Raw genomic sequence first — 26954 nt, forward strand, 5'->3', positions numbered from 1 at the left:
GCCTAACAACAACCGTTACTAGTACCAGAAACAGCACCGTTGTCAAAATCGGAAACCACCACTTCCGCGGACATCGTGCATCGATTTTTGATTGAATCTCAGAACCCCCATCTCCGTAAGTTTGTTGTGTCTGAATTGTGAAGGATTGTGGTCGGTCCCTCTGATTTTGACGCTGTGATTACCTGAGACAACAACATTGCATAAAGTAATGATAAATTTCTCTCCATCCCAATTTCTTGTTATCTTTTACAGTAGTAATTTATTTATTTGTTAACAATTTCTTTCCAGTTTCAATTACAACTATTACAACACATCTCATTGTGTATAAAATTATGGAGATTTTTATGATCTTGAATTGCCATATGAGAAATTTATCAAGTCCTTGCATAGATGAAAAGCAAAAAAGAATCAGCGTTCAAACCACACAATCTAAACAAATTATTCAGTTAATACTTTCAATTTTTTTTTTCACTTGGACCAATCTTGATCTTGGTACATCTGGACATCTCACGCACAACTAATTTATCATAATGAAACCTATTGCATAAAATTATTCTCCAAACTCAAACCCAAATACCAAAAACAATCATATCTAGAAAATCTTTAGTTTCTCGATAGCAATACGTTCACCAGTTTGTCCAAATTAAAAGTGGATGACCCATCTGGTCCAGTGGCCTTTTCTGCTAAATTCTTCCACTCCAAAGCCTTGTTCTTCATTTTCTTCCCGTTCTCTCCTTCCATGAACTCTCTGACAAGCTTCTCTACTTCATCTCTCTTCACATTATTATCAATCTCCATGCCAACCTCCCATTCATTGCAAATGTACTTACAGTTTGTCACCTGATCCCCGAAAAATGGCCAACACATCATTGGCACCCCCGCTGTCAAGCTCTCGATAGTTGAATTCCATCCACTGTGTGTTAAGAACGCCCCAACTGATGGGTGGTTCAGGATTTCCTCTTGCGGGCACCACCCTGCTATCAAACCTTTTTCTTTAGTGTCTGCCTCGAATTCCGGGGGTAGAATAGCCAAGTCTCCAATCACCAGATCAGGCCTAATTACCCACAGGAAGTGATGGTTGCTATTGGCAAGTCCCCAAGCAAATTCTATCAAGTGTTGTAGTGAGATGACTACGATACTCCCAAAATTGACATAAACAACAGAGCGAGGTTCTTTAGAATCAAGCCATTGGAGACACTCTGCTTCTTCTTTCCACAAATTGTATCCGAGAGACTCCAATTCTGGTGATACTTGCTGGTTTAGAAGTAACTGCAAAGGACCAATGGTGTAAACATGGGGAAACATAGATGAGAGAGTATCCAAAAGATCTTGCTCCAATGCATCGAAAGTATGCAAACCAATTGCAGAAGCTTGAGAAGCACTCTCTGCTGATTCCATGCATAAGTTAAATATTTCATTATTTGGGTCAGCAGTTTGTAAAAATGTTGGAAGGTCCTTTAGACGAATATCTTTCATTCCCGGAATCCAGTCTATTACAGTGTCTATGTACCCGTTTGTTAGATAGCTTGCATCTGCATATCATACGCAATAACAATATTAGTTTAAACAGGTGTTTTTGTTTTCAAAAACTTGTTTGGAAAATTATTTAGAAAATAGCAAAAAGGTTAATTAAACTAATAATTCTCATAGTATGTGAATTGTTGCACTTTAATCCCTAATCTTTTTATTTTTTCTGTTTTAGTCCCCAAAATGTGTGCTCTATTACACTTTAGTCCTTAGCATCAACTTTTTTAAAATCAATAAAAAGATGATGGGTATTTTTCAAATTTTATCGGAAGTCTGAACAAAATCAAAAAGACCAAATGCAAACCCCCAAAATATGTGTTTTGTTGCATTTTGATCCCCCAATCTTTTTTTCTTTTTTTTTTTGTTGCATTTTTTTGTTGGTTTTTTGTTTTTTTTTGGTGAAGTTCAGAAATGTCTTTCCCCATCGTTTTCAACTCTATTCAAAATCAATAAGAAGATTAGGGGTAGTCAAAATATGCAAACTGTTGCACTTTGATCCATAAATCTTTTATTTTTGCTTTTTGTAGACAGTAAACCTTACAAAATGGTACCTTCAGGTTTGTTTGTTTTCAAAAACACAGAATGCAAAAAGAGAGTAAAAACCAAACACGCCTGCTTTTCGTTTTTCTTGTCTTGTTTTCTTTGCTGTACACACAAACACAAATAATTATAGGACCCGTTTGTTTGGAGAGTTAGAGGGAGGATTGGAATTTGTAGTGAGGTAGGACCCACTAACATTGTATTTGTTTTGAGAGATGAGAAGGAGATTGATAGTGAGTTTCGGATTATGATAGGCCTCTCCCGAGAGGATTCGAATGGGCCTCCAAGACTTGATATTAGAAAAATAGTCTACCGGACTGGAAATTTTTTTTTTATTTTTATTTTTTATATGTTGGGCATTTTTTTTTTGAATATTAATGTTTAATTTTTTATATTTTTTGTTAAGTAAAAATCATTATTTTATTTTTTTCTAGAAATTTTTTATTTATTTTTATTTTTTTAAATTTTTTTTAGATGTTGGGCATTTTTTTTAAAAATATTAATATTTAATATTTTTGTATTTTTTATTATTTTATATAAAAATAATTTAACAATTTCTACACTAACAACTATCATTAAAACAAACACAATTTTACTTAATTCCCTTACTATCAATCTTCTCTATCAATCATCTTCATTCTATCTCTAAGCAAAGGGAGGGATATACGTACCTTTGAGTGGTGTAAGACCTTTGTCCAATAGAGCACGATACTGATAAAAACCCATGAAGCCACAAGCAGCAAAAGTCCAGAACATAGCAACGGGGATTCGGAGTTCATCAGCTACTTTAATGGTGAATGGCATTACACCATCAGAGACAATACAAGTAACAGCTGGTGTGGCATTATCGTCGTCATTGAGTTTGGCAAGGAGGTTGCGAAATGGTGTCAAGAAGTTTCTTCTGACGGATCCACAGAGAGCAGCTACGTCGTGGGTGGCGTTGGGGTCGGATGGTGGGAGGCTATCTGGGATTGTTTTGAATTGGAAGTTAGGGAAGCCATTCAGAGAGTCAGGTCCTCTGGCTTTGGTTAGGCGGTTTTGGTTGAACTCTGTGTTGACAAAGGTAATGAAAAAGCCCCTGTGGTGGAGGAGCTTTGCTAGTTTCATTATTCCTTTTATGTGGCTTTGAGCTGGGTAGGGTATACAAACTGCATGAGGCTTATTCTCAGCTACTGCCATTGCCATTGCTTTGCACACTTCTCCTTCTAAGGCTCTTCTCTTCTCTTTTGTGTGTGTGTCTTTGTGTTTGTGGTGTGCACTGCAAAACAATGGACACAGACACACAGAGAGAGAGAGTACCCTTTAATATTGGTATTGTAAATAACCTCATCTTGCTTGAATTCCAAAGTTTGATTAATTAAAAAACAAAAGAAATCACAACAGATCTAATTATTTGCATTAATAAAACTATATGTCATACACGTGTGTACGTGGGAGAACATCCAAGTTTAGATTGATGGAGCAAGACACATAAGAAAAGCACCCACAAGCTCCAACAACACTATGGAGTTCACTTGCGGACGGAAGACAATCCACTCCATATCGTATCATATATATATATATATATGGGAAATTATTCAATACTTCTGGAGCACCATGTGTGCACACTCCAAACCAATCACCAATTAGTTAGCCACATGTTGTCCCCGCATTTCCAACATAAATCATGGGTCCTTGTGTCTCTCCACCAATCAAAACCTTATGGAACACTACGTGTCCATACTCCGGGAGTACTGAATAATCACCCTATATATATAAAGGTTTATGGATATACATGTTAAGATTGGCAGTTGGATCCAACAATCCTTAAATTCTCGGAGATAAACTCTATTATGATATTAATAAGGTTGAAACAATGATATACAAATAAAAAAAATTATATAGAAACAAAACCCGAAAACTTATAAAGATAATTTTATTTTCAAAAATAATAGGGCAAATTACAAAAAAAAAAAAAAAAAAAAAAAAAAACCCTAAGGTTTTGCAAGTTTTGCAATTTAAACCTCAAGTTTTTAATTTTGACAATTAAAATCCTGGAGGTTATTTCGTGTCACAATGTAAGCCTCCCGTCCATCTTTGTTTCATGAAATAACAAAGAAAGCCACTTTTGGTGCCAAAACCTACCCAAGCGATGCCCTTTTTTATTAGTCTCATATAAAAGGCCCCAAATCTTTGATTTCATCGATTTCGTCGATTACATCATCATCTGATCAACAGAAGAACAAATTTTATATGTTTTTATCTGTTGCAATACCTAGCCAAACCAAACTTTAAATAAAAAAAACACAAAACATATTTTTGAACAGATTAAAAATAGCTCCATTATCCTCACCATCACCATAACCTCAAGAAGAAAAGAGAAAAGAGAGCTCTAATTGAAATATCTAGATCTGTCTTCAAAATGTGCATATTAGAGTTCAAAGAGATCTAGAGACCACATCCTTCTTACAGAGGCTAGGGTTTCATCAGCGGCCTTCCGATGGTGAAATATCTAAATTTGTCTTCGAAATGTGTAGATCCAAGTTAAGAGAGATATGAAGAAAATGCCTACCGTTTTCGTCTCTAAAGGAGGCGTATTTACAGGGATTAAATAGACCAAAAGTAAAAACAAATGAAGAACACGAAGAGTGCATAAAAGGTAGAACAAAAATATTCAAAAAAAAAATACTGGGAATGGGTTAGAGCTTTGACCCAATCGGGAAAAGGGCTTCAGCAGAGGTTAACGAATTGATTGGTACAAGAAAAATGGCCTAGAACACACGGAACAGAGACGACAGTATGAGCTCTGGGAAAATTAGGGTTTTGCTTGGAGAGAAGATGAACAGTGAATTGAAAGGGGCATGTGTATCGCCTATATATGGGCTAAGACGAAAAGGCGCAAACTTTTCAAATTTCAGAGATAATGGAAATAGTTGTGGGGCCACACGGAGCCACTTGGGGGAAGCCACGTGGCATAGAAATGATGTGGTGTCAGTATAGTTGACTGATGCGTGACAGGACGATGGACACAAGTCTCCCAGACCGGCCAAAATCAACAGCTCGGCCATAAATGGTAATCTTAATCACGCTTAACTCGGATGGGATTAAAGGGAAATTGAGAGGGAGATTTGTGCCAAATGAAGGCCAAGGAAAACCAACACGGCAGTTGTATTGGGCCGAACTGAACCAACACAGAGTATAGTGTTGGGCCGAGCTAAACCAAGCCAGCACGGAACGTGGTGTTGGGCTGAGTCTAACCGAACCATCATGAAGCATAGTGTTTGATTGAGCTATTTGCAGTGGTGCGACTATATGCGTCATGGCAGGTTCCCAGATCGACCGAGCTAGCGGTGGTTAGGTCGAACAAGGAAAGCAAACAGACCGCGGTATACGGCCGAGTTGATAATAGTCACACTCATTGTCGACCGGGTTGAAGGCATTGACTAAGTGCAGTGCTAACCTGAGAGCCGGTATGCCTTAGCTCGACGTTAGTATCTCCAAAGTCAATACCTTTGGTGCAACCCAAGTAATAGCATGGTTAGATATACCACGTGGACTAATCACAAAAGGTGAGGAATTCACTCTTGGCATGCGCCAATATCGTTTAGCAATCTGGCCAATACTGTTTGGTAATATTGACATGTACACGTGTGAGGAATGGAGAGGGTAGTACAATCACGCGCCCATCAAAGGACAACAGGGGTAGTGCGCACTCAATCTAGGGCTGCATGGCCAGCCTAGAAAAGGAGAAGCGAACAGACTCTGAGGGGTAAGCAAACTTTAGCTATTCTCTTTCTACATTCCTTCTTCTTCCTCAAGTAAACTAACATGGGTTTTTCGGCAAACCACCTACCGGGTAGCTCACCGTTGTTTTGTTTGCAGTCGAAGAGACATAATCGAAGCGAGGCAAGCTTGGTAGCAAGGTGTACGGACGACGACGAATATTTGCTCCCCGCACAATATATATATATATATATATTATATAATAGATAGATGGTTTATTCTTAAAAACATATTGTCCGTATAGATAAAAATGATCTAATAGCATGACAATCATTATTGGATCATTTTACTTTTTTGCATGGATAATTTTCTTAATTAGTTGTACAAGATAAATGATTTAAATCACCGAAGCCCAAATTAGTTTGATAATGAGTCAACTTCACCGTAAAGTTGAGATCTTCAACTTTAGCCCGTTTAATCAGTTATTTATTAGTCATATAAATGGAAAAAATGATATTTTCATATATTTTATACTAAAATGTATATTTTATCTTATTTATTTTTGCGTCTTCACACTAGTTGCATTAGTTTCCGTTCCTTTAGCTTTATTATAAAGGAGGTTGGTGTAATTAGCCAAAACTATGGAGCTTATTATATTTTCTCTAAAATTCAAGAAGTCGTTGCATCCACATCATGTTAGAAATTTATGTTTGATTTTATAATCGATTTCTGTATTACTAATCTTTTTCATATAATTAAATTATATACATATACATACCTTTGAGTGGTGCAAGGCCTTTGTCCAACAGAGCACGAAACTGATAAAAGCCCATGAAGGCACAAGCAGAAAATGTCTAGAACACAGCAACGGGGATTCGGAGCTCATCAGCTGCTGTAATGGTGAATGGCATTACACCATCAGATACAATGCAAGTGACAGTTGGTGTGGTTGCATTGTTGTTGTCCTCGTTGAGTTGGGCGAGGAGGTTGCGAAAAGGTGTCAAGAAGTTCCTTCTGACTGATCCACATAGGGCAATTGCGTCTTGGGTGGTGTTGGGATCGGATGGTGGGAGGCTATCTGGTATTGTTTTGAATTGGAAATTGGGGAAGCCATTAAGAGAGTCAGGTCCTCTGGCTTTGGTAAGGCGGTTTTGGTTGAACTCTGTGTTGACAAAGGTGATGTAAAAGCCCCTGTGGTGGAGAAGCTTGACTAGTTTTAGCATTCTTTTTATGTGGCTTTGAGCTGGGTATGGTATGCAAACTGCATGAGGCTTATTGTCACTTGCCATTGCTTTGCACACTTGTAGATCAGTCTGTCTCCTCTTCTTTTGTGTGTGTCTTTGTGTTATGGTGTGCACTGTAAAACAATGGAGTGAGAGTCAGAGTGAGTACTCTTTAATGTTGGTATTGCAGAGGTTTAAATAACTTCCATCTTGCTTATCACGTCCATAATATTTTATTGATTAACTCCAAAGTTTACATTAACTACCAATCCAAAAAAAAAAAAAAAAAAAAGTTTTCATTAACTAAAAGAAGGAAAATAACAAAAGAAATCACAACATATCTAATTATTTGTATTTAAAAAACAGAAAAATAGAGATAAAAACTAAATTCAGAATATCTATAGTGTATATTCATACATGTCTATTCTTTTAACAAATAATATAATGAATCTATTAGTTACGATTATAAAATTATTTACTTTTTTTTACACAAATAATCTACACCATATCCTACAAAATGAACTATTATGATAGCCCGATAAGCTCTAACAACACTATTTAGTCTATTAGACTGAGCTCTTCGTAAGCTTACTTCTATGATTAAAACCATTCGTATCCAAATCAATTTATTATTATTTTTATATATAATCTATACATAGACACTGCTGGAAATTAAGCTTTTAGTGGCGTTTAAAAAACGCCGCTATAGCTATCAAAAACGCCACTAATTGTTTTTGTGACGTTTAGTACCAAACGCCGAAGATGCGGCCGTCGCTGTAACTTTATGACGCTTTAAAAGCGTCGCTATATCAGTATAGGCGGCGCTAAATGTGCTTCATAATGATACAATGACGTCACTCCACATTTAGCGACGTTTTAAAAACGCCGTGATAGATCATTTTTATTTTAAAAATATAACCGTTAGTATTAAAAACGCCGTTATAACTTCATTTTTTTAAAAAAAAAAATAATAATAAATTGTACTAATTCTGTGAGATTTAACCCCAAAAAAATCCCTTTTATAAAGATGAAAAATATACAATATATTGACTAAATTTAGGTAAACATAATACTAAATCAATTCATGCTTCTCAATACGCAAAAATATTTCAATTCCAAGATGAAATAAAGTTAACCTAGTGCCTAGTGGTAAGTTGAAAGTTATTGGCACAAAAGATGCAATTCAAACTAATTATACATACAAGTACTGTGAAAGCATCTACTAAGAAACAAAAATTCCCGGGTTCTATAAGGAAGATGATGGTCCTTTGTTCACATCTCAGCATGGTTGACACATCTTGTGCTGTCACCTACCAAGCATTCACCAAAATAGGTGTTGACAAGGACAAATTTACCACACAACCAGTAAGTACAGAGAATACAAATGTAGTTGCCTAAACAATCACAGTAGTTATCAACAAGAAGTTAATAATCTAAAATGAGATCAAGACACTAACCTTAACAAGAAGGCTGCAGAACCGTGACTTAACCCAACCCACCATGTGGTCTCTATTACCTATGAAATACACATAAAAGAATTAGCCTTATTAAGTCTCTGTTACCTATGAAATACATAAACACACACACACACACACACACACACACACACATATATATGTAAAATTTAAAGTGCCCCTATCTAGCTATGATACAGGTTTCGGCATCAATTGAAACATGTCCAATATCAGTCTAACAAAATCATGTAGCCATCTAAAAGCACTAAAATAAATTTGAAACTCTAAATGTTCAATTTTTCTTTGTTTTCTCCAAATTCTACTTCCCTTTTGTGAGGAGGTGGGTTCCTTTTGTTTTTGACTCCATTTTTATGGGAAAAAAAAAAAAAGAGGAATCAACACTGAGATGATAAAATTAAAAGCATTAAACACACCAATATCACATCAACCACAAGTACAGGCAGATGGTTTGGACCAACAAAACAAGGAATATACTTGAGAAAATCTTAATGTGAATCCACATAACCCTTCCACTTTCCCAACTAATTTTTCCTTCTTTTTTTCTTCCAAGAGATGCTTGAACATGTAGAATTTTATGAGACATTAAAATTTGGTTGGAGAATGGTTTACAAGGCTTCAAATTCCTCTATAGATTAAAATCACCCAACAATAGTTTCTGAGCAAATAAAGCCTTATGCCTCTGCATGAATAAACATTGGGTACAAATGGAAAATCTACAGCATTGGTATAGAAGAGTAAGCATGCCCATCACTCGTTGTACATAAATAAATGTCTCAAAAACTTGAATGCCACTAGCAATTCATGAAGAAAAAAAATATGGAAGAATACTGTAGTAGGATGCGCAACAAGATTCAATGCTTACCCAATTTTCAGTATAAGGACAGGACAAGCAAGTGCAAGTTCTGTAATGAAAGCATTTTGTACAGTCACAATAGAAAATAAATACTCAAAGAATAATCAAACAATTTGAATCATGGCCAACTCTACCAAGCAACTGATGGGGAGCCATCTCCCCATCAGCTTGCCAAAAGCTTTTGATTTTTTTTTTTAATAGTAAATTTTTTACTTAATAATCAATTGACCCCAGCAAATCAGTGGTTGAATGATTGCTTGATAATATACATAGAAAATGATGTGTTTGACACTATTGACAATGAATTTATCATGCAAAAATTTCAAAAAATGGCACCTCATTGAATGTAATTGTAGAAGCTTACATATTTTTTTGATTTGTTAAGACACTAGTATTTTATTAAAAGTTTATTTTACTTGAAGTTGAAGAAGTTTAAATTATAATTAGTTTAATTTTTTTTTCTCATAAAAATTGGGGAACTTAAGTTTTTGGAGTGAACCCCATCCTTATAAAAACCTGGAGTCGCCACTGATTTGAATCCAATAAGATTTTAAAGTAAATTGATGCTTAGATTACATACCCAGATTTTTCTAAATTATTAGTGTGTTTTTGTTAAACTTTAAGAGAGGCTAATATAATTTATTATAAAATTAAAGAATATATATATATATATATATATATATATGAAAAAAGACAACGTTTATGTGTCTAGAGAGCACAAGTGTCATAATTATGATAATAATGACATGATTTCAAGTAAAAAGATATATGTGGTATGACAAAAACAATAACAAAACTCCTCATACAGGTATATATGTGACGCTGAAAGTAGTATTTCACGTTATAGATACATACCGGCCTGGGGATGAGGAAACCAGAGAACAAGTTCCAAAAACTGAAGAAGAAGGACATGACAATAGCCGCAATTTGATGGTTAGGAGTCAAAGCCACAACCGTCATTCCATACATGGAGAAGTAGGTAAAGCACATGAATATGAAGTAGTAGAAATAGAAGAACTTGACTGCTGTCCATTCAAAGCCAATCATCGAGTAAAGGAGAAAAGCATAGATAAAGGTCTGAATTACAACATAAATTGTTTCTATGGCCACCTGTAATAGAAAAAGTACCGTGTAAATATTGGATGTGGGAGACCATATATACACATTCTTCTTAGTGAAAAGAAGAGAGAGATGTGATGTAATGTCTTTTATCCTTTACCTGAGCAAATGCGTAAGGCAACTCTGAATACATCCCAGCTGCCCTTTCACGGTAAAATACTATTCTCTCAACTGCTACAACAATTTGCACCGCATTAGCATTGGAGGCTCCAAGGAAAAGGACAGCAGAATAGGTAGCTCCAAGCAGATTAAGCAAGTCTTGTTGTTGGTGTCTGTTGACCAAAAATTATACAATTGATCTTCATGTTAGTATTGACGTCAATTGATAATAATAATAATAATTACCACAAATGTGATAACTAGAGTGTAAATGCCAAAATTATAGACTTGCATTTTGCTTCCTTTGCCCAAGAAGATAACACCAAAAATAATACCGATGACAATTGTCATGAAGAATCTGATAGCATTGTACTGTGAGTTCCTCCAGTATGACCAGTGTTGTTTCCAGAAGCAAGCCAAGCATTGAGTTAGTAAGGATTGCGAGTATTTGGTAGGGAAGTAGAGGTCATTGGTACCTGGTGCTGGAGTGCTTAGTTCCTTGATAAGTTCCTGATTTCTCTTGGAAAAGAAAATTATGAGAAATATCAGCACGCACTCGGACAATGAGAGAGAGAGAGAGAGAGAGAGACAGTGATAAAGTGTAAAGGACTCAGTACTGTCTATAAACATACTGGTAGAGGCCAGAATTGGCATAAATTTCTGCAAAGTCAACATCAAGTTGTGCCTCAACTGAAGTAGAGCTGACGTCCAACATCCAAGTAGCTGGATTGTAACCCTCAGTAATGTTAGGAACCCCTGGAACAGCCTTCAGGAGAAGGTATTGATTCATCATATTTCGAACTTTCAAATTGATAATAGATGACTCTTTAGAAACTAGCTATGGAGGAAAATGAAAACTGACCTCAAAATATTCAACAAGCTTGTGAGAATGGCGACCGAGAGGTCCAGCATATATCACATTCCCTCTTCTCTTCATCAATAGAAGCTGCAAGGAAAAAATTATTAATGTTCATCAATAAGGCCTTTCCTCTCCCTAAATTTTGTAAAGCTTTTTGCCTGTTCTCTGGAGATACTCTGAAGAAAAGAATATAAGCATGTTAAGCACGTAAAAAGTTTGTTTGAAAGAAACCACAATGTAAATATACATAAACATCAGATGCACAAAGTGTCTGCCTTCAGGTTTGAACACAATCAAACTAGAACCTAGAACCTAGCCAAATATCCCCTGTTAATATCTTACACTGAATTCCTACAAATCTAGTAGTCTGTATACCCTGAAAATATAAAAGCTTGAGCAATGCAAACAGATGAGAAGTTTGCTCCAATTTGGATAGCTAGCAACTCCCTCAATTAAACCTTGGTCAAGTTTGGTTAGGAAGCTGTATTGGCTTACCTGTAATCATTAAAAAGAAGTTTCACATAACAAAAATGCACATTCAACCTAGAAAAATAAAAGATCAGCATGCCACTTCTTCCTACTACAATATACAAACCTCTTTCCGCAGTCCGGGATCAACTCCCCCATAAAATATTCTCTTCCTTAAAGCTTTTGAATCTATGATTCGTCCTTCGGAATCAATGAAAGTCAACCACTGCAGACAAACTAAAAATTAGAGTGGAATGTATAACTACATGTGCATGCAGAGTGGTCCTTGTTGGGGAAAGAAGCGAAATTTGGTGGGAATGGGTAGGGGATCTACCCCATCGCTAGTAAAAAAATACCAATGAAATGACATCATTTTTGCCAAACCACCAAGATATATAGAAGAGATTAATTCGTTATATTGATATACTTGCCCTTATACGTATATGCACATATACGATTTAGTCATATTGATAATTTACTTTATTTCAAAAAGTGTACATTTTTATATGTTTATAAATATACAAAAGTATATATCATATTAAATAAAATGAATCTTACAATTCACAATTCAATATTAAATAAAATGAATCTATGACAACAATGGTGATGCTTGTACAGGACTCATGTCATCCACGATACAATATGCATAGAGGCACCGGTTACATTATTGTGCATGAGTGTATAACGTGGACTTTTGTATGTGTGAAGTATCTATGTCAGGCACATAACAATACACACATTGACACAGATTAATTGAGTGGATGCATCAAGAATTCACATACTGTTAACAAATACAAACCACTTTGATATATATATATACATACGCATTTAAAGAGGTCCACGTACTCCATGAAATCTGAAATGTGCATCTCTGTTGAGTTAAGACAGCATGTACCGACTACATAGCGCTTACAATACAGTGCTTGAGAAATTTGCATGGATCTATTTGCTGCAGCAGCAAGTGTGGCTTCATTTAACCGAAGATTGGAACTTTCGCATCACCGGTTGAACTTCTTGTGTGGTGATGCCAATGAGGTTATTGTGGCTAATTCAAGCTGTAGTTGCACTGCTTGGTTGTTCCCTTAGCTTCCTCTTTGGATGACACTGCAGCGAGGAGATTTATTCCACCCGAATCCACCTTACTGAACATGAGGTTAGCAACAGCCCTGTCAATGGAATTCGTCTCTGATTCCATAGTTTTCATGTCCTCCAACCTGAGAGAATAGAATTAGCCTTGTGAATATCTGTCGTTGCAACAAGAACACCAACACCATTGTTCTCATGACAAAATGAAACTTCATCATTTGACATGTATAAAAATGCAAAACATTACACGCACAGAAAGTTTGTGTGCACAAAATGCAGCGATTTGTACATTTTGTGAGACATTGGTGGATACTGTGTGCGTAAACTTTTATGCACATATCATTGCTGATGCAATTGTATTTAACATGAAGGAAAATAATAAATGATGCAGTAGAAAATTTTAAGAGAAGTAAAGATGACAACATGAGCTTCAGGAAGAGGAGAATAAAACAGGTTATCCTGATTGCCAAATTATGACTATTTTCATAGATCAAGGCATTTAAGCTATTAGTATATGAAATTGTAGCTGAGTTTCAGAGTACATTGAATAAGAAACTCCAAAACATTAGATTATAAGTGTATGACCTTATCAAGAATAAAAATTGTAAACACTCCAATTTTTCATTTACTAAAACAAATGCAAAAGGATTGTTCTGCCGCATGGAGTATGGGACAACATCAGATCCTACAGTGTTCAGCAGCTTGAACTGTCATTGAAGGAATAACTGTAGAGGGAAAAAGTAATCCCCAGTACTTACAGGGTAATTAATCAGAAATAGATACCCTTGTTTTTAGCTAGAAAAGCAAACTTGTTTTAGATAAGCTCTGGGCATAGATCAAATGCATTTACCCTTACTGAGAAAACTCAAAACAATTGAGTTCTGTAAGGAAATTTCCTACAGTGTTGAACTATAATCTTGTTAACTATCCTGGATGGTGACAATACAATGAGAACTTCACCAGTTTTTGTCTTTTATCAATCCTACATGTACTTCCAACAGATCTTGATGGTGATTTGAAATAATGACAGAACTAAGGAGCAAAAATACTGAAATGATAGGGGTATCTTTATAAATCTTGGACAAGGGTAACATTCAGAGATATTTGTCTAGATTATTTAAACATGATACATAATTATATGATATGATGTTAAAAATTGATATTGAAACACCTGCTGATGCCAACTCCAAGGGACCTTTCCAATACAAGTGCATTTAAGAGCTCATCAAGCAGTGAAGTGGCAGACGATAATGGAAAATAAACAGAAATATACATTGGTCAAGGGTGAAGTTTTGACAAACCAGACCATCAAAAAAATATCACAAGACAAACTGACTATTAAAATCCCAAACAAATAATTAGATCTTTCGCAAAGGAATCAATCCATAAACTCACCTAGAAGAATCTAAAACTAGGTCTTTACATAAATGATTGATTCTTTCCTCATTGAGAGTGTCATCTTATAATTATATGAGATCAGTTAAATTATAAGATAAATGAAGAAAAAAAAACTAACTTATGGTATGGTACAAATAGAAGAATCATGGCCACCACCCTAAAACAAAAAACAGAAAAATAGAAAATTAAAAAAAAAAAAAATTGTTTCCAGGAAAGAAATGCATCAGAGAGAGAGAGTTTTCCTTTTATCAAGTTCAAATAAGATAAATCTATTTTGGCAAAGCCACCAAAAGTGTGTCAAATTTGATGTCTCTCGTTAGAAGAATCACACAAAATAAACATAACCCTCGGTAGACCTGGACAAGTCAAGTAGATTCTATGCAGTAGTCACTGAAGTGTATAAAATGCTTTCTCACATTGGATGTGCCTTTTGTGAACTGAGGTACTTAAATGGCCAGAACATGCCAAAATTTTATATGCTGATGAAGGTGAAGACCATAATTGTAACATGAATACTAGGATTAATCATAGATTTTCCAATTTATATACATGCATGGGACACTAATGTTGTGTTTGGATCATAGATTTGAATTGGAATTTGGAAAAGGAGAAGCAAAAAGGTAGGTGAAATGTAACTATATATTTTATTCACATTTCACCTATCTTTTCTTTTTCCCTTCCAAATCTTTATCCAAATCCACGATCCAAACATAGCCTAAGCAACAATAAAAAGCAGAACTTCCTCAATTATGTAACCCAACTTTTTCATTAATGGTAACATAGACAAATTGAAACAACAATATTCTTACACAAACCAACCAAATTAAGAAAGTAAATTTCCAGATGGAGAAACCAATATAGAATACCAACGCCTACTAACAGTATTATAGTCAGGGCAGATTGATATGCACCATATCGAATTTGTCTCAAGCACAAGTCCTCTTATAAATCTACAAACAAGATTATTAGCAGTTAAAACAAAGAAAAAGACTCTCCTGGTCCCCATAAAGTGGGAAAGAATACAGATGCAAAGAATAAAACAGAGAAGAGGGGAAAACTTACCCATTCTGCCAATATAAGCTGTCTCCATGAGTAGTGCCAAGGGCTCAATGGCTTGCCCAGCAATTGCTGGTATAGAAAGCATTATAAGCTCAGTCTGGACACATGGAGACCGTGATTGACTCGCTGAGGTCCCCGTATGCGCGCTAAGAAACAATTCAGAACTTTCAACAACCATACAAAGTACAAAAAAGAAACTAACTGCAAGAATCACAATTCACAAAATGCAAAGAGAAGAATCTGAAAGACCATGAAAGAATAATTCAATTATGTGAATTGGGTGATAAAAATATGCAAAAATGATTTAAAACAACAGGGGAATTGATGGTGGAAGAATCATGAGTCTTACATGAATCCCTCAGTTGAGCCATTAATGAGTGTGGTGGAATCTAATATTTCCTCTACAGTAGAAGGAACCAATTCATAATCTAAAGCCTGTTCACCACTGACTAATCCACAATTCCGAACCACTTTGTTTGATCTCAATCCCTTTCTATAAATCGCAATGCAAACCAGACCAACAGAAATGGCATTTTGAATCTCAGCACACTTGGACCAAAAATCAAGGCAATGCAATCATGCCAAATTCCATTAATCACAATGCAACAAGGCACAAAAAAGGTAGGTTTGATTATCAGGTAGCCATTTCACATTTGGTGGTATTTACCAATTTTACTTTGAATTGAATAGATACTTCTACCCAAATTCCACCTTCCTTGTTAAGACCTCATTATCATTTAATTATGCAAAGTTTGAAAATTCCATATCTCCAGATAAGAGGAGGTTCCATTTGTTCAACAAATAACAGATGCAAATCAGCCTTAAACTTTATTAACTTGCGCCTCTGAAATGCATTAAGCCACTGCTAACATATCAAATCGCAAACAAAGGGACTGAAATGTAATCAAAACAACATTTAAACAATTGAGATATTTAAGCACAACAAAAAGTAAAGTTGCAATAGAAATGATGATATGACACACAATCTGACCTCACATCCAACCCTAGGAGGAGATTCAAGACTGTAAACCCTAGGAGAAGAATCAGCGGAATGAAGATTTTGAGAGAAAGAGAGAGAACTTCGACATCGAAATCGAGATTGTAGACAGTAGTGCTTACCTTAGTAGACGATGCAGATGGTGGTGGTGGTGGTGGTGGTGGTGGAGCTTCGAAATCGAGAGAGAGAGAGAGAGAACTTCGAAATCGAAATCACCGAGCTGAAGAAGGTTGAATCGTATCTTCCAAATCGATATTGAAATCGATTCTGCTCTACGAAATCGAAATCACTCTGAGATTGGATCACCGAACTTCAATATCGAAATCACTTTAAGGGTTTAGAGAGAGCGGGCGAGCAAGATTCATACACTGGTGTTTCTCAGATTTGAGTGAGTGGAAGTGAGAAGAAGGGTTTCTCAGATTACAATGAGGGTTTGAAGAGGGAGAGAGAGAGAGCGCGTGAGAGTGGGATACATTCGAAGGCGTTTTCAAACGGGTTAAACGGTACCGTTTTATTAAATTAAAATGTGAGATGCATACAAAGGTGTTTTTAAACAGGTTAAACGGTACCGTTTCATTAAATTAAATTGCGACGTTTATAAAACGCCGTTAAATATTAAAAAATGTGACGTTTAAAAAAATGCCGTTAAAAAAACGCCATTATACCACACATTTCCTGTAGTGAGAAGTCTATAAAAATTGCATTAATGACATGAATAAGGTTGATTGGTGGTTGTTTTGAAATGAATAAAGAGTGGTCGGAGCAGGATGGATCTAGAATTTGAGTTTTGAGTTTTGAGGGGCAAAAACACAAGTAATTTTTTATCGAAAAAAGTAATCTAAAATTTGAAATTTTGATTTATACTAGCACCAAAAAAAAAAAAAAGACAGAGTAATATTGTTAATCAGACATTCTTTGTCAACATGATTGAGAACAAAAATATAGTTGGATATAAGTGAAGTGTATTTATAAAAGAAAAAAAAAAACATGAATGACATATGAACAAAAAAGAAGAATAGTAACAACTAAAAGAATATAAGTAACTCTAAACAATATATAAATATAAAAAAATAATACATGTAACAAATAGAATTGATTAATATATGATAAAACTCAAGTTAAAAATTATTTTTAAAATTTTATAATAATATAAATAATTTAAAAAGTACGAAATATTGAAATTTTGAAGGTGCAAAAAAATTTAAGGATACGACCACACTCACTCACACCACCTTAAATCCATCCTTGGGTTGGAGTCCTCTTCCATTGTTGGCCCTATTTTTCGACTACCCTACCTCTCTTGTCTCTATCGTAGTGGTGTGTATAGTACTGGGTTGAGGGAGAGAGAACCAAATTGAAGGCAAAAATTAGGGTAGACCTACGACACAAACCTTTTGGAGGAAACTTTAAAACACTTTTCTTTCATCAAATTAATATGAAAAAGCCAAGCTACCTACAATGCTGGGTGAAATTGAAAATCTTGAAAAAGATCGCAACTTTGAATTTAAATTTTAAATAATTTAAAAAGTACGAACTCTTGAAATTTTGAGGGTGCAAAAAAATTTAAGGATACGACCACACTCACTCACACCCCCTTAAACCCATCCTTGGGTCGGAGTCCTCTTCCATTGCCGGCCCTATTTGTCGACTACCCTACCTCTCTTGTCTCTGTCGTAATGGTGTGTATAGTAATGGGCTGAGAGAGAGAGAACCAAATTGAAGGCAAAATTTAGGGGAGACCTACGACACAGACCTTTTGGAGGAAACTTTAAAACACTTTTCTTTCATCAAATTAATATGAAAGAGCCAAGCTACCTACAATGCTGGGTGGAATTGAAAATCCTGAAAAAGATTGCTACTTTCAATTTAAATTTTAAATATCCTCCATCCCGTATTGACAATTAGACCCACTTTCTAGATTTAATGATGTGTTAAGAGGATGATTTGTTGATAATTAAATATTTTCTAATTATCAACAAATCATCTTCTTGAAACATCACTGAGTTTATAAAGTGAGTTTAAAAAGTGAACTTATATATTATTTTTCTTAAAAATTTAAACTTTTTAACGGGATATATAAATTCATAATCATTACATTTGAATTTAAATTTTAAAAGATTAATTTTAAAAATATACTTTATTCTCATTTAAAAAAATTTAAATTTAAAGCTTTGACTTTTTAAAATAAATATGTATTTTGAAACAACAAAGAAATAAAATAATAGACAAATAAAATGAAACTGAGGCAGTATGAAAGTTGCTCAGCAAATGTATCAATAGGGTAGATACAAACCTTTATGCTGTGTTTGGTTGAGGGATTTGAGAAGTGATTTGGAAAAAGAAAGGAAAAAAAGTTTGTAAAACTATGTGAAATGTAGGTATATTTTATTCACATTTCACTTATCTTTTCATTTTCTCTTTCCAAATCCTCCAACCAAACACAATATTAATGTATTTCCTTAAAAAAATCAAAGCCTTATGTGGTGTTTGGTTAGGGAATTTGGGAAGGTATTTGGAAAAAAAAAAAAAGAGAAAAAGTGTGTAAAACTAGATGAAATTTAAGTATATCTTATTCATATTTCACCTACCTTTTTCATTTCTCTTTTCAAATCCCTTCTCAAATTTTCTAATCAAACACAACATTAATGTATTGTGGATCGCACCTCTAATATCTCTAATTAACACCTGGTATACTCTGGATATTTTATGCTAATTTTTTCAATGTGTAATCTTATTAGTAAATTTGTCTACCAAATTGTAGAGTGAGGCTAGAGGCAGTGTATGTTAAAAAAAAAAAAAAAAAAGAAGTTAGATTTTAAAAACTACTTTTAAAATTTTATCATATAAATAATTTAAAAAGCATGAACTATTGAAATTTTGAGGGTGCAAAAAAATTTAAGGATACGACCACACTCACTCCCACCTCCTTAAATCCATCCTTGCGTCGGAGTCCTCTTCCATTGTCGGCCCTATTTGTCGACTACCCTACCTCTCTTGTCTTTGTCGTAGTGGTGTGTATAGTAATGGGTTAAGGGAGAGAGAACCAAATTGAAGGCAAAAATTAGGGTAGACCTACGACACAGACCTTTTGGAAGAAACTTTAAAACACTTTTCTTTCATCAAATTAATATGAAAAAGCCAAGCTACCTACAATGCTGGGTGGAATTGAAAATCTTGAAAAAGATCTCAACTTTCAATTTAAATTTTAAATATCCTTCATCCCATATTGACAATTAGATCCACTTACTAGATTTAATGATGTGTTAAGAGGATGATTTGTTGATAATTAAATATACTCAAATTATCTTCTTGATACATCATTGAATTTATAAATTCATAATCATTATAATCATTATCCATAATTATCTTCTTGACACATAATACTTACAAACACACCATCGCACAAACACATTATAACCCAAACAGCAAAATAATTTCATTTAAGGCTTGTTACACTAGCAGAACTAATACCCCCAAAATTGAAGGACACAACACGACATTAACCCCAACCAATTCCAAATCCACATTACCTGCTTACACATAACAACAGTACAGACGTTTATCTAACATTATGTAAGTATCATTAATGCCAAACCCAATCTACAACGTTACTCGTACAACTCAAAACATCAAACAAAGCGAATGAAACAACATCACCAACACATACCTTCCATTATGGGTTTGGAACACAATCACCGACTAATGTGAAAAGTAATGTCAACTATAACGGCAAATCGACTTTGTGACGAACCCTAATCAGCATCATAAATGTGTGTACAAGAAGGGGTTTTTGTGTTTCTAGGGTTTGGGATGAAACACCAATGTTAAATTGGACAATATTGACTGTGAAATTAACGTTACCAAAATCGAATAATGTAACAATGGAGCAAACATCGTGGAATCAACATTGGAATACCAAAACCTTCCATCGTTGTTTTTTCCGTTTTGATCGAGAATGAGGGAAACCTTTTTGGACAAATTTGTAAATTCCACATTACACAAAACCACATATAACCCTAATATTGGTACAACACGTGCGTAATTGGTGTACAATTATGTCATTAACATTGAAATGGGACCTATGGGTTCATCAAATAAAAGACAGGATTAAATGGTTAACAAGATCTAAATTTGGGATTTATTAGTGCTTTACCCAATCAAAAATATACCAAAATAATCATATCTCAAAAATCTTAGTTTCTCGATAGCAATACATTCACCAATTTGTCCAAATTCAAAGTGGATGACCCATTTGGTCTAGTAGCCTTATTCTGCCAATTTCTTCCACTCCATGGCCCTGTTCTTCATTTTGTCCCCTTGTCTTCTTCCATGAAACCTAATAAGCTTCTCCACTCCATCTCTTTTCACATTTTTATCAATCACCATTCCAACCTCTCATTCATTTCAAATATATCTATTGTTTGTCGGCTGGTCCACGCAAAATGGCCAACACATCATGGGCACCCCAACAGTCAAGCTCTAAATAGTTAAGTTCCACCCAGTGTGTGTTAAAAACAGCCCAGCTGATGGGTGATTCAGGACTTCCTCTGGTTGGCACCACCCCACTATCAGGCCTTTTTCATTAGTCTCTGCCTCGAATTCCTATGGCAAAATAGCCAAGTCTCTGATCACTAGATCAGGCCTAATTATCCACAGGAAGTGGTGCTTGCTATTAGCAAGTCCCCAAGCAAACTCTACCAAGTGTTTCAGTGACATTACTACTACACTCTCAAAATTGACATAAACAACAGAGCAAGGTTCTTTGGAATCAAGCCATTGGAGACACTTTGGTTCTTTTTTCCATAGATTGCATTCCATAAATGCCAAGTTGTCTACCTGTTGGTTCAAAAGTAACTATAAAGGACCAATGGTGTAAATGTGGGGAAATTTAGATGAGAGAGCATCCAAAACATCTTGCTTCAACGCGTAGAAAGTATGAAGACCAAATGTTGAAGCTTTAGAAGCACTCTTTGCTAATTCCATGCTTAAGTTAAATATATAATTATTTGGGTTAGTAGTTTGGAAAAATGTTGGAAGGTCCTTCAGATGATTATCTTTCATTCCTAGAATCCAGTCTATTACAGTGTCCAAGTACTAGTTTGTTAGATTGCTTGCATCTGTATATCATAAACAATCAACAATAGTAACTTCTGCATATGATGTGCCTTCATTTTTTGAAACTTGTATGCAAAAAAACTCATTTTACAATATAATAAAAAAAGGGTAATTATAGTAATAGTCACCACAAGTATGCAATATGTTACACTCCAAACTTTCAATATTTGATATGTTACACTTCAATTTTTAATATTTAATTTTTTTACACAGGTCCACAAAATATAGGATTTGTTTTACTTTCATATGAGGCATTAGTGTGGGTCAAAATCAATAACAAGAAGATGGAGGTATCTTTTGAACTTTTATAAATAAACAAAAAATGTAACAAAATTAAAAGATTAGGAACCAAAATGAAACAAAACACACACTTTTGGGGATCACAATGTAACAATGCAAACTTTACAAACCAAAATTTAACAAAATGCTTACTTTAAGACTATGCTTCATATAAAATTTCAAAAATACTCCTTCTATTGTGATTGATTTTGAACAGCACTACCATCTAAAATGCAACAAATTGCACATTTTGAAGATCAAAATGAAAAAATTAAAAGACTAAGAACTAAAGTAAGACTGGTGGAAAGTATAATTTGCCCCAAGTATATAGATAGATATACATACCTTTGAGTGGTGTAAGACCTTTGTCCAAGAGAGCACGATACTGATAATAACCCATGAAGGCACAAGTAGCAAAACTCCAGAACACAGTAACCGAGATTTGGAGCTCATGAGCCTCTGTAATGGTAAATGGCATTATACTATCGGAGACAATACAAGTGACAGATGGTGTCGTAGTGCTGTTGTCGTCATTGAGTTGGGCAAGGAGGTTGCGTAATGGTGTCAACAAGTTCCTTCTAATGCATCTACAAAGAAGAGTTACGTCTTGGGTGGCATCGGGGTTGGATAGTGGGAGGCTATCTGGGATTGTTTTGAATTGGAAGTTATGGAAGCCATTATGTAATAACCCAACCCTCTTATATGCTTTAAGTCTTTAATTATATAAGTGATTACATGCTTGATGTGAAATTCCATGTGAAATTGTGTTTACATATGTGAATTATTTGATTATGACATTATATCTGTCGGTTATGAGAAAATCTGTTGAAATAGAGACATTTAGATTGGAAATTGGAAGCCTTAGAGGCGCGATAATCCGAAATTGACTTCACAGTTATGATCAGCGTGATTTTTAGGACATAATATGAATTTTTGTAAAAATTTGATTCGTAATAAATTAATTGGATTATTCAGGCTTAATTCTTAATTAAACTTAAGTTAGACCATGACTTAAGGTATGATAGATACAAAGTCACTTATAAGAGTCTAAGGGAACTTAGTCTCAAGCAAAACATTAAGAAAATATCTCTAGGTAAGTTCTAGAGAAGAAAGAAGAAAAGAGAGAGAGAGAGAGAGAGAGAGAGAGAGAGAGAGAGAGAGAGAGAGAGAGAGAGAGAGATTCACCTAGAGCTTGAAGATTGAAGGAATTTGAATGGGGATTAGAGAATAGAATCCAAGGTATGTATAATTCCACTAAAGTGTCTCACTTTGATTGTTTAGCATCAAGCTTTTAATGAGGTTTTTCCATTTATCTAACATAGGGTTTTGAAATAATCACTTGTTTGGTAAAGATCCATAGAAGACATAAAGATTCCTTGTTTTGATCTAGTTTGAGAGTGATTCTTGTATTTTAGGTTCATCTTGAGTTAGCTTGAGAGGATTACGTTCTAATCTTAAGCTTTGCATGCCTTGACTCTTATATGTATATGTTTATATATATTTGGATAAAATATGAAAAGAAGAAGAAGTGGAATGAATATGACAATTTGGGTTGTAATTGTGCAATTAAAAAGAGTTATAATTTACTTGAGCATGAGAATCATGTGTATTATGTTTATATACTATGTTTTGAGAAATTAAATTGCTTGATTTAGAGCTTTGAAGTGTTTTTGGAAGGATGAAATTGTGAATTTTCAAACAGCTCAAACAGAGCTAGAATTGCACATGCGGAACGTGCAGGGCTCACAGCCGCACGTGCGGAAAACAGGGGAGACAGACTGGGGCATTCTGCAATAAAAGCACATGCGGAGTCGCATATGCGGCGCACCTTCCCGCACGTGCAGTGGAGGACTTCTGCACGTACGACCAATGAGGGGAAATTCTGTCAGCTTATTTTCCCCTATTTGACCCTCTGAAATTATTAATGTGTATATTTGATCTTTCTAAAATGTTTACAACTGAATGAGGATTTAACGAATCGGACATATAAAAAGGTTAAAGAGAAGTGAATAACTTACAAGTGGTGTGTGTGTGTGCCTTGTGTAGGTCACGTGCCAGAAGGAATTGTTGTTCATCCACATCATTGTGAGTAGTAGTAGTATAAAGATATGTTTCATTTATTTATTGTGATTACGAATCTTATAATGTTACTTGTGAATAGTGCATATTATATCAATTGTGTTATAATTGGAATAACGGAAATGATTGAATGACAATATATACAATGGGCACGAGGTCGTTTGGCTTTGATTATGAATAATGGGCCCGAGGCCGTTATGACATGGATTACGTATGAGTCACGGTCGAAGGCCGAGGGACAAGGAGACATGTTGATATTCTATCGACCCTATACTGTTTCAAACAGCTGTTAATATGTTGGTCCCAAGGCCGTTTTGCTATTATAGTGGGCCCAAGGCCGTTCTGTATTACGATGGGCCTAAGGCTGTTTTGTCTTAGGTAGGCCCGAGGTCGTTCAGAAATGAAAATATGAATAAGACCGACTTATGACTTATGATCATGCACTACAAGATTTATGCTGCATAAACCTTCTTACATTGCTATTATTCACTGAGCCTTACTCACTCCGTATTTATGTATGTTTATGTAGGTGATTAGCCCGGAGGACAACCCTAGGTCAGCTCCAGGAGCCTTTTTGCTGGACCTGTTTTGTCGAGTCACCCAAAGTGGCCCTTTTGTTTTATTTTGGGAAGTCCCATGTGATGACATATTTTGTTAAGTCTTGAATAACTTGTCTTGGATACATCATCAATATATAACTTTTGGGTTGCTACCCTTTGTATAGACTTACATGTGTGGACTTAATGGGATATGAACGCTATATGAAAATGTTATATATATGTATGATATGATGTATTAAGATCTTGGCATTTAGACACTGCTCAATGGATGTTTTATTTTGATATTATATTTGCTTCCGTTCAGGCCCCAATATTGAATAAAACTTAAGGAAATTTGGTTTTGAGTTCTAAGTACAAGCCGGTCATGTCTAAACTTTTAGGAGCAGGTTTGGATCGTGACACATTGAGAGAGTCAGGTCCTCTAGCTTTGATTAGGTAGTTTTGGTTGAACTTTGCGTTAACAAAAGTGATGTAAAAGCCCCTGTGGTGGAGGAGCTTTGCTAGTTTCATCATTCCTTTTATGTGGCTTTGAGCTGGGTATGCTATGCAAACTATACGAGGCTTATTGTTATCACCTACTATTGCCATTGCCATTGCTATTGCTATTTCTTTGCACACCTTTAGATATCCCTTCTATGTCTCTGCTCTTCTTTTCTCATGTGTTTGTGGTGTCCACTGTCAAACAATGGAGTGAGAAACAGAGAGTGTGTAGATAGAGTACTGCTTAATAGTTTATCAAACAATTCCAAAGTTTTCATCAATTGAAAACAAAAAGAAATCACAACGTATCTAATTATTAGCACTAAAAACTCACATATGATATAAGTGTGTTGTTGACAAATTTATTTTTTTTTATGATTTTGTATGTAGATCATTTATTTTATTTTATTTTTTAAATAAATACGGTAAAATAAAAAGCTTTAATTATTTAGGTCGATTTAATTTTTTTAATAGATGATATATATATAGAGAGAGAGGGAGAGAGATTTACAAAATTAATAAGGGAAAATCGGTCTAAGGTCCCTATCCAACTTTTAGTAATAGATTAGGTCCACAATATGTTCTTTGTTAGTCTAAGGTCCCTCACCCCCATACTCTTATAAGAATTACGATCGACGACATTCGGATTAGAAAATCTGTGTCCCTGAGCAGCCCCAAGTGCAATCATAAAGGGAAACCCTAGGGTTTCAATTGTACCAGTACTCTTGCTCAAACACGTCCAGACCCACGAACCCCCATCTGTTTCTTCTTCTTCTTCTTTAAATTGTTGTTGATGCTGTTGTTGATCATCAGTATCAGTATCTAGTTCTTCCGATTCGTCTTCTTCTCAATGCTCCAAATACCGATGGTATAGAGATTGAAGCAACCTACCTGGGTCTATACCTGAAAACCAGAAAAATGAAGCAACCTACCTGGAGTTGAACATTATTGTGGAGTTTCCAAAATCCAAATACCGATGGTGTCCAGAAAAATGATTTTGGAGTTGAACATTATTGTGGAGTTTCCAAAATCAAAACATTTCAACATAATCTCTTTATTGGAGTTGCATCAGATTTATGATTATGGGGTTGGAATAGGTTACTTCAAGAGTCTCACTCTCAAGCACAACTCCAACATGTTTTGGGGTTGGAATAGGTAGTGAAATGTCCAGTGGGATTTCAAACGTTATTGTGAAGGATTTACACACTAGAGATTCAGCAGCTGGGATGAGCCAAAGACCATTTTTGTGATGTTGATTCATTTTTCAGTGTTATGCTCCAACTTTGCTTCGAAATTTTCGCGAATTTCGTCCAGGTGAGGGACAATTAGTTGAATAGAAAAAATTCCAAATTGTGAACTGAATTTTTTTTTTTTTAATTTGAGATCTAGAAGCCTTGGATGTAAGTTAAAGACCATTTCTTTAACTACAGTCATGATTTTAGTATCAGATTACCCTTGGTATAAGAATTTCTCTGGAGAGAAATTCTAAAGTCCAGAGAAATTTGGTTAAAACACAGACAAAGAATCCAGAGAAATTCAGAAATTCTCTGGAGAGAAATTCTCTGGATTGAATTTTCTCCATCAACCACTCCTCCAGTCAGTCAATGCATCAGAGAAATTCTAGGTAGGATTGGGCCAGAAAAATTCTGAGAAGAATTGGACCAGAGAAATTCAAAATTTCTCTGGACTCAGCCAATGCATTAGAGAAATGCTAAGAAATTCTAGGAAGAATTGGGCCAAAGAAATTCTGAGAATAATACACTATCATAGTCTCTGCTATTTGTGTAACAATGTATGCTTCAAGTAATGCTCTTATCTGATCTTTCATTGCAACTTTATTCATCAATGAAACACCTATTTCACGCTTTTTAATTCTTAAATCAGTTTTGATCGACCATTATTGGCTCGATTGGCTCAACTTATCCATTATTATACTGGTTTTGTTTTTTATCCCCCCAAAATGGTCGTGTATCTTTTACATGGATTGGGTCATTTCGGAAGAAAAGAATATTGGATTGCTAAAAATGAGAGAAATT

At 35.1% G+C, this 26954-nt stretch overlaps 1 protein-coding gene across 2 annotated transcripts; it reads right to left on the reverse strand.

Annotated features, from left to right (window-relative positions):
- Positions 1–430: 430 nt before the first annotated feature.
- On the reverse strand, positions 431–7646 carry LOC114323710 (7-deoxyloganetin glucosyltransferase). 2 transcript variants are annotated; one of them, XM_082921467.1, is made up of 3 exons: positions 6548–7646; positions 2739–3325; positions 431–1532 (listed from the first exon to the last, which is right to left on the reverse strand). In XM_082921467.1, exons 2-3 carry the CDS (start codon positions 3250–3252, stop codon positions 604–606), a joined length of 1443 nt encoding a protein of 480 aa, XP_082777593.1. In that variant the 5' UTR covers positions 3253–3325; positions 6548–7646; the 3' UTR covers positions 431–603. The 2 variants fall into 2 exon arrangements, with proteins under 2 accessions (XP_082777593.1, XP_082777592.1); XM_082921466.1 differs by lacking the exon at positions 6548–7646 and adding an exon at positions 5912–6014.
- Positions 7647–26954: the final 19308 nt, after the last annotated feature.

The sequence above is a fragment of the Camellia sinensis genome, chromosome 3, assembly GCF_055761805.1.
Source record: "Camellia sinensis isolate YWXY chromosome 3, ASM5576180v1, whole genome shotgun sequence".
In the NCBI taxonomy this organism is placed as follows: Eukaryota; Viridiplantae; Streptophyta; class Magnoliopsida; order Ericales; family Theaceae; genus Camellia; species Camellia sinensis.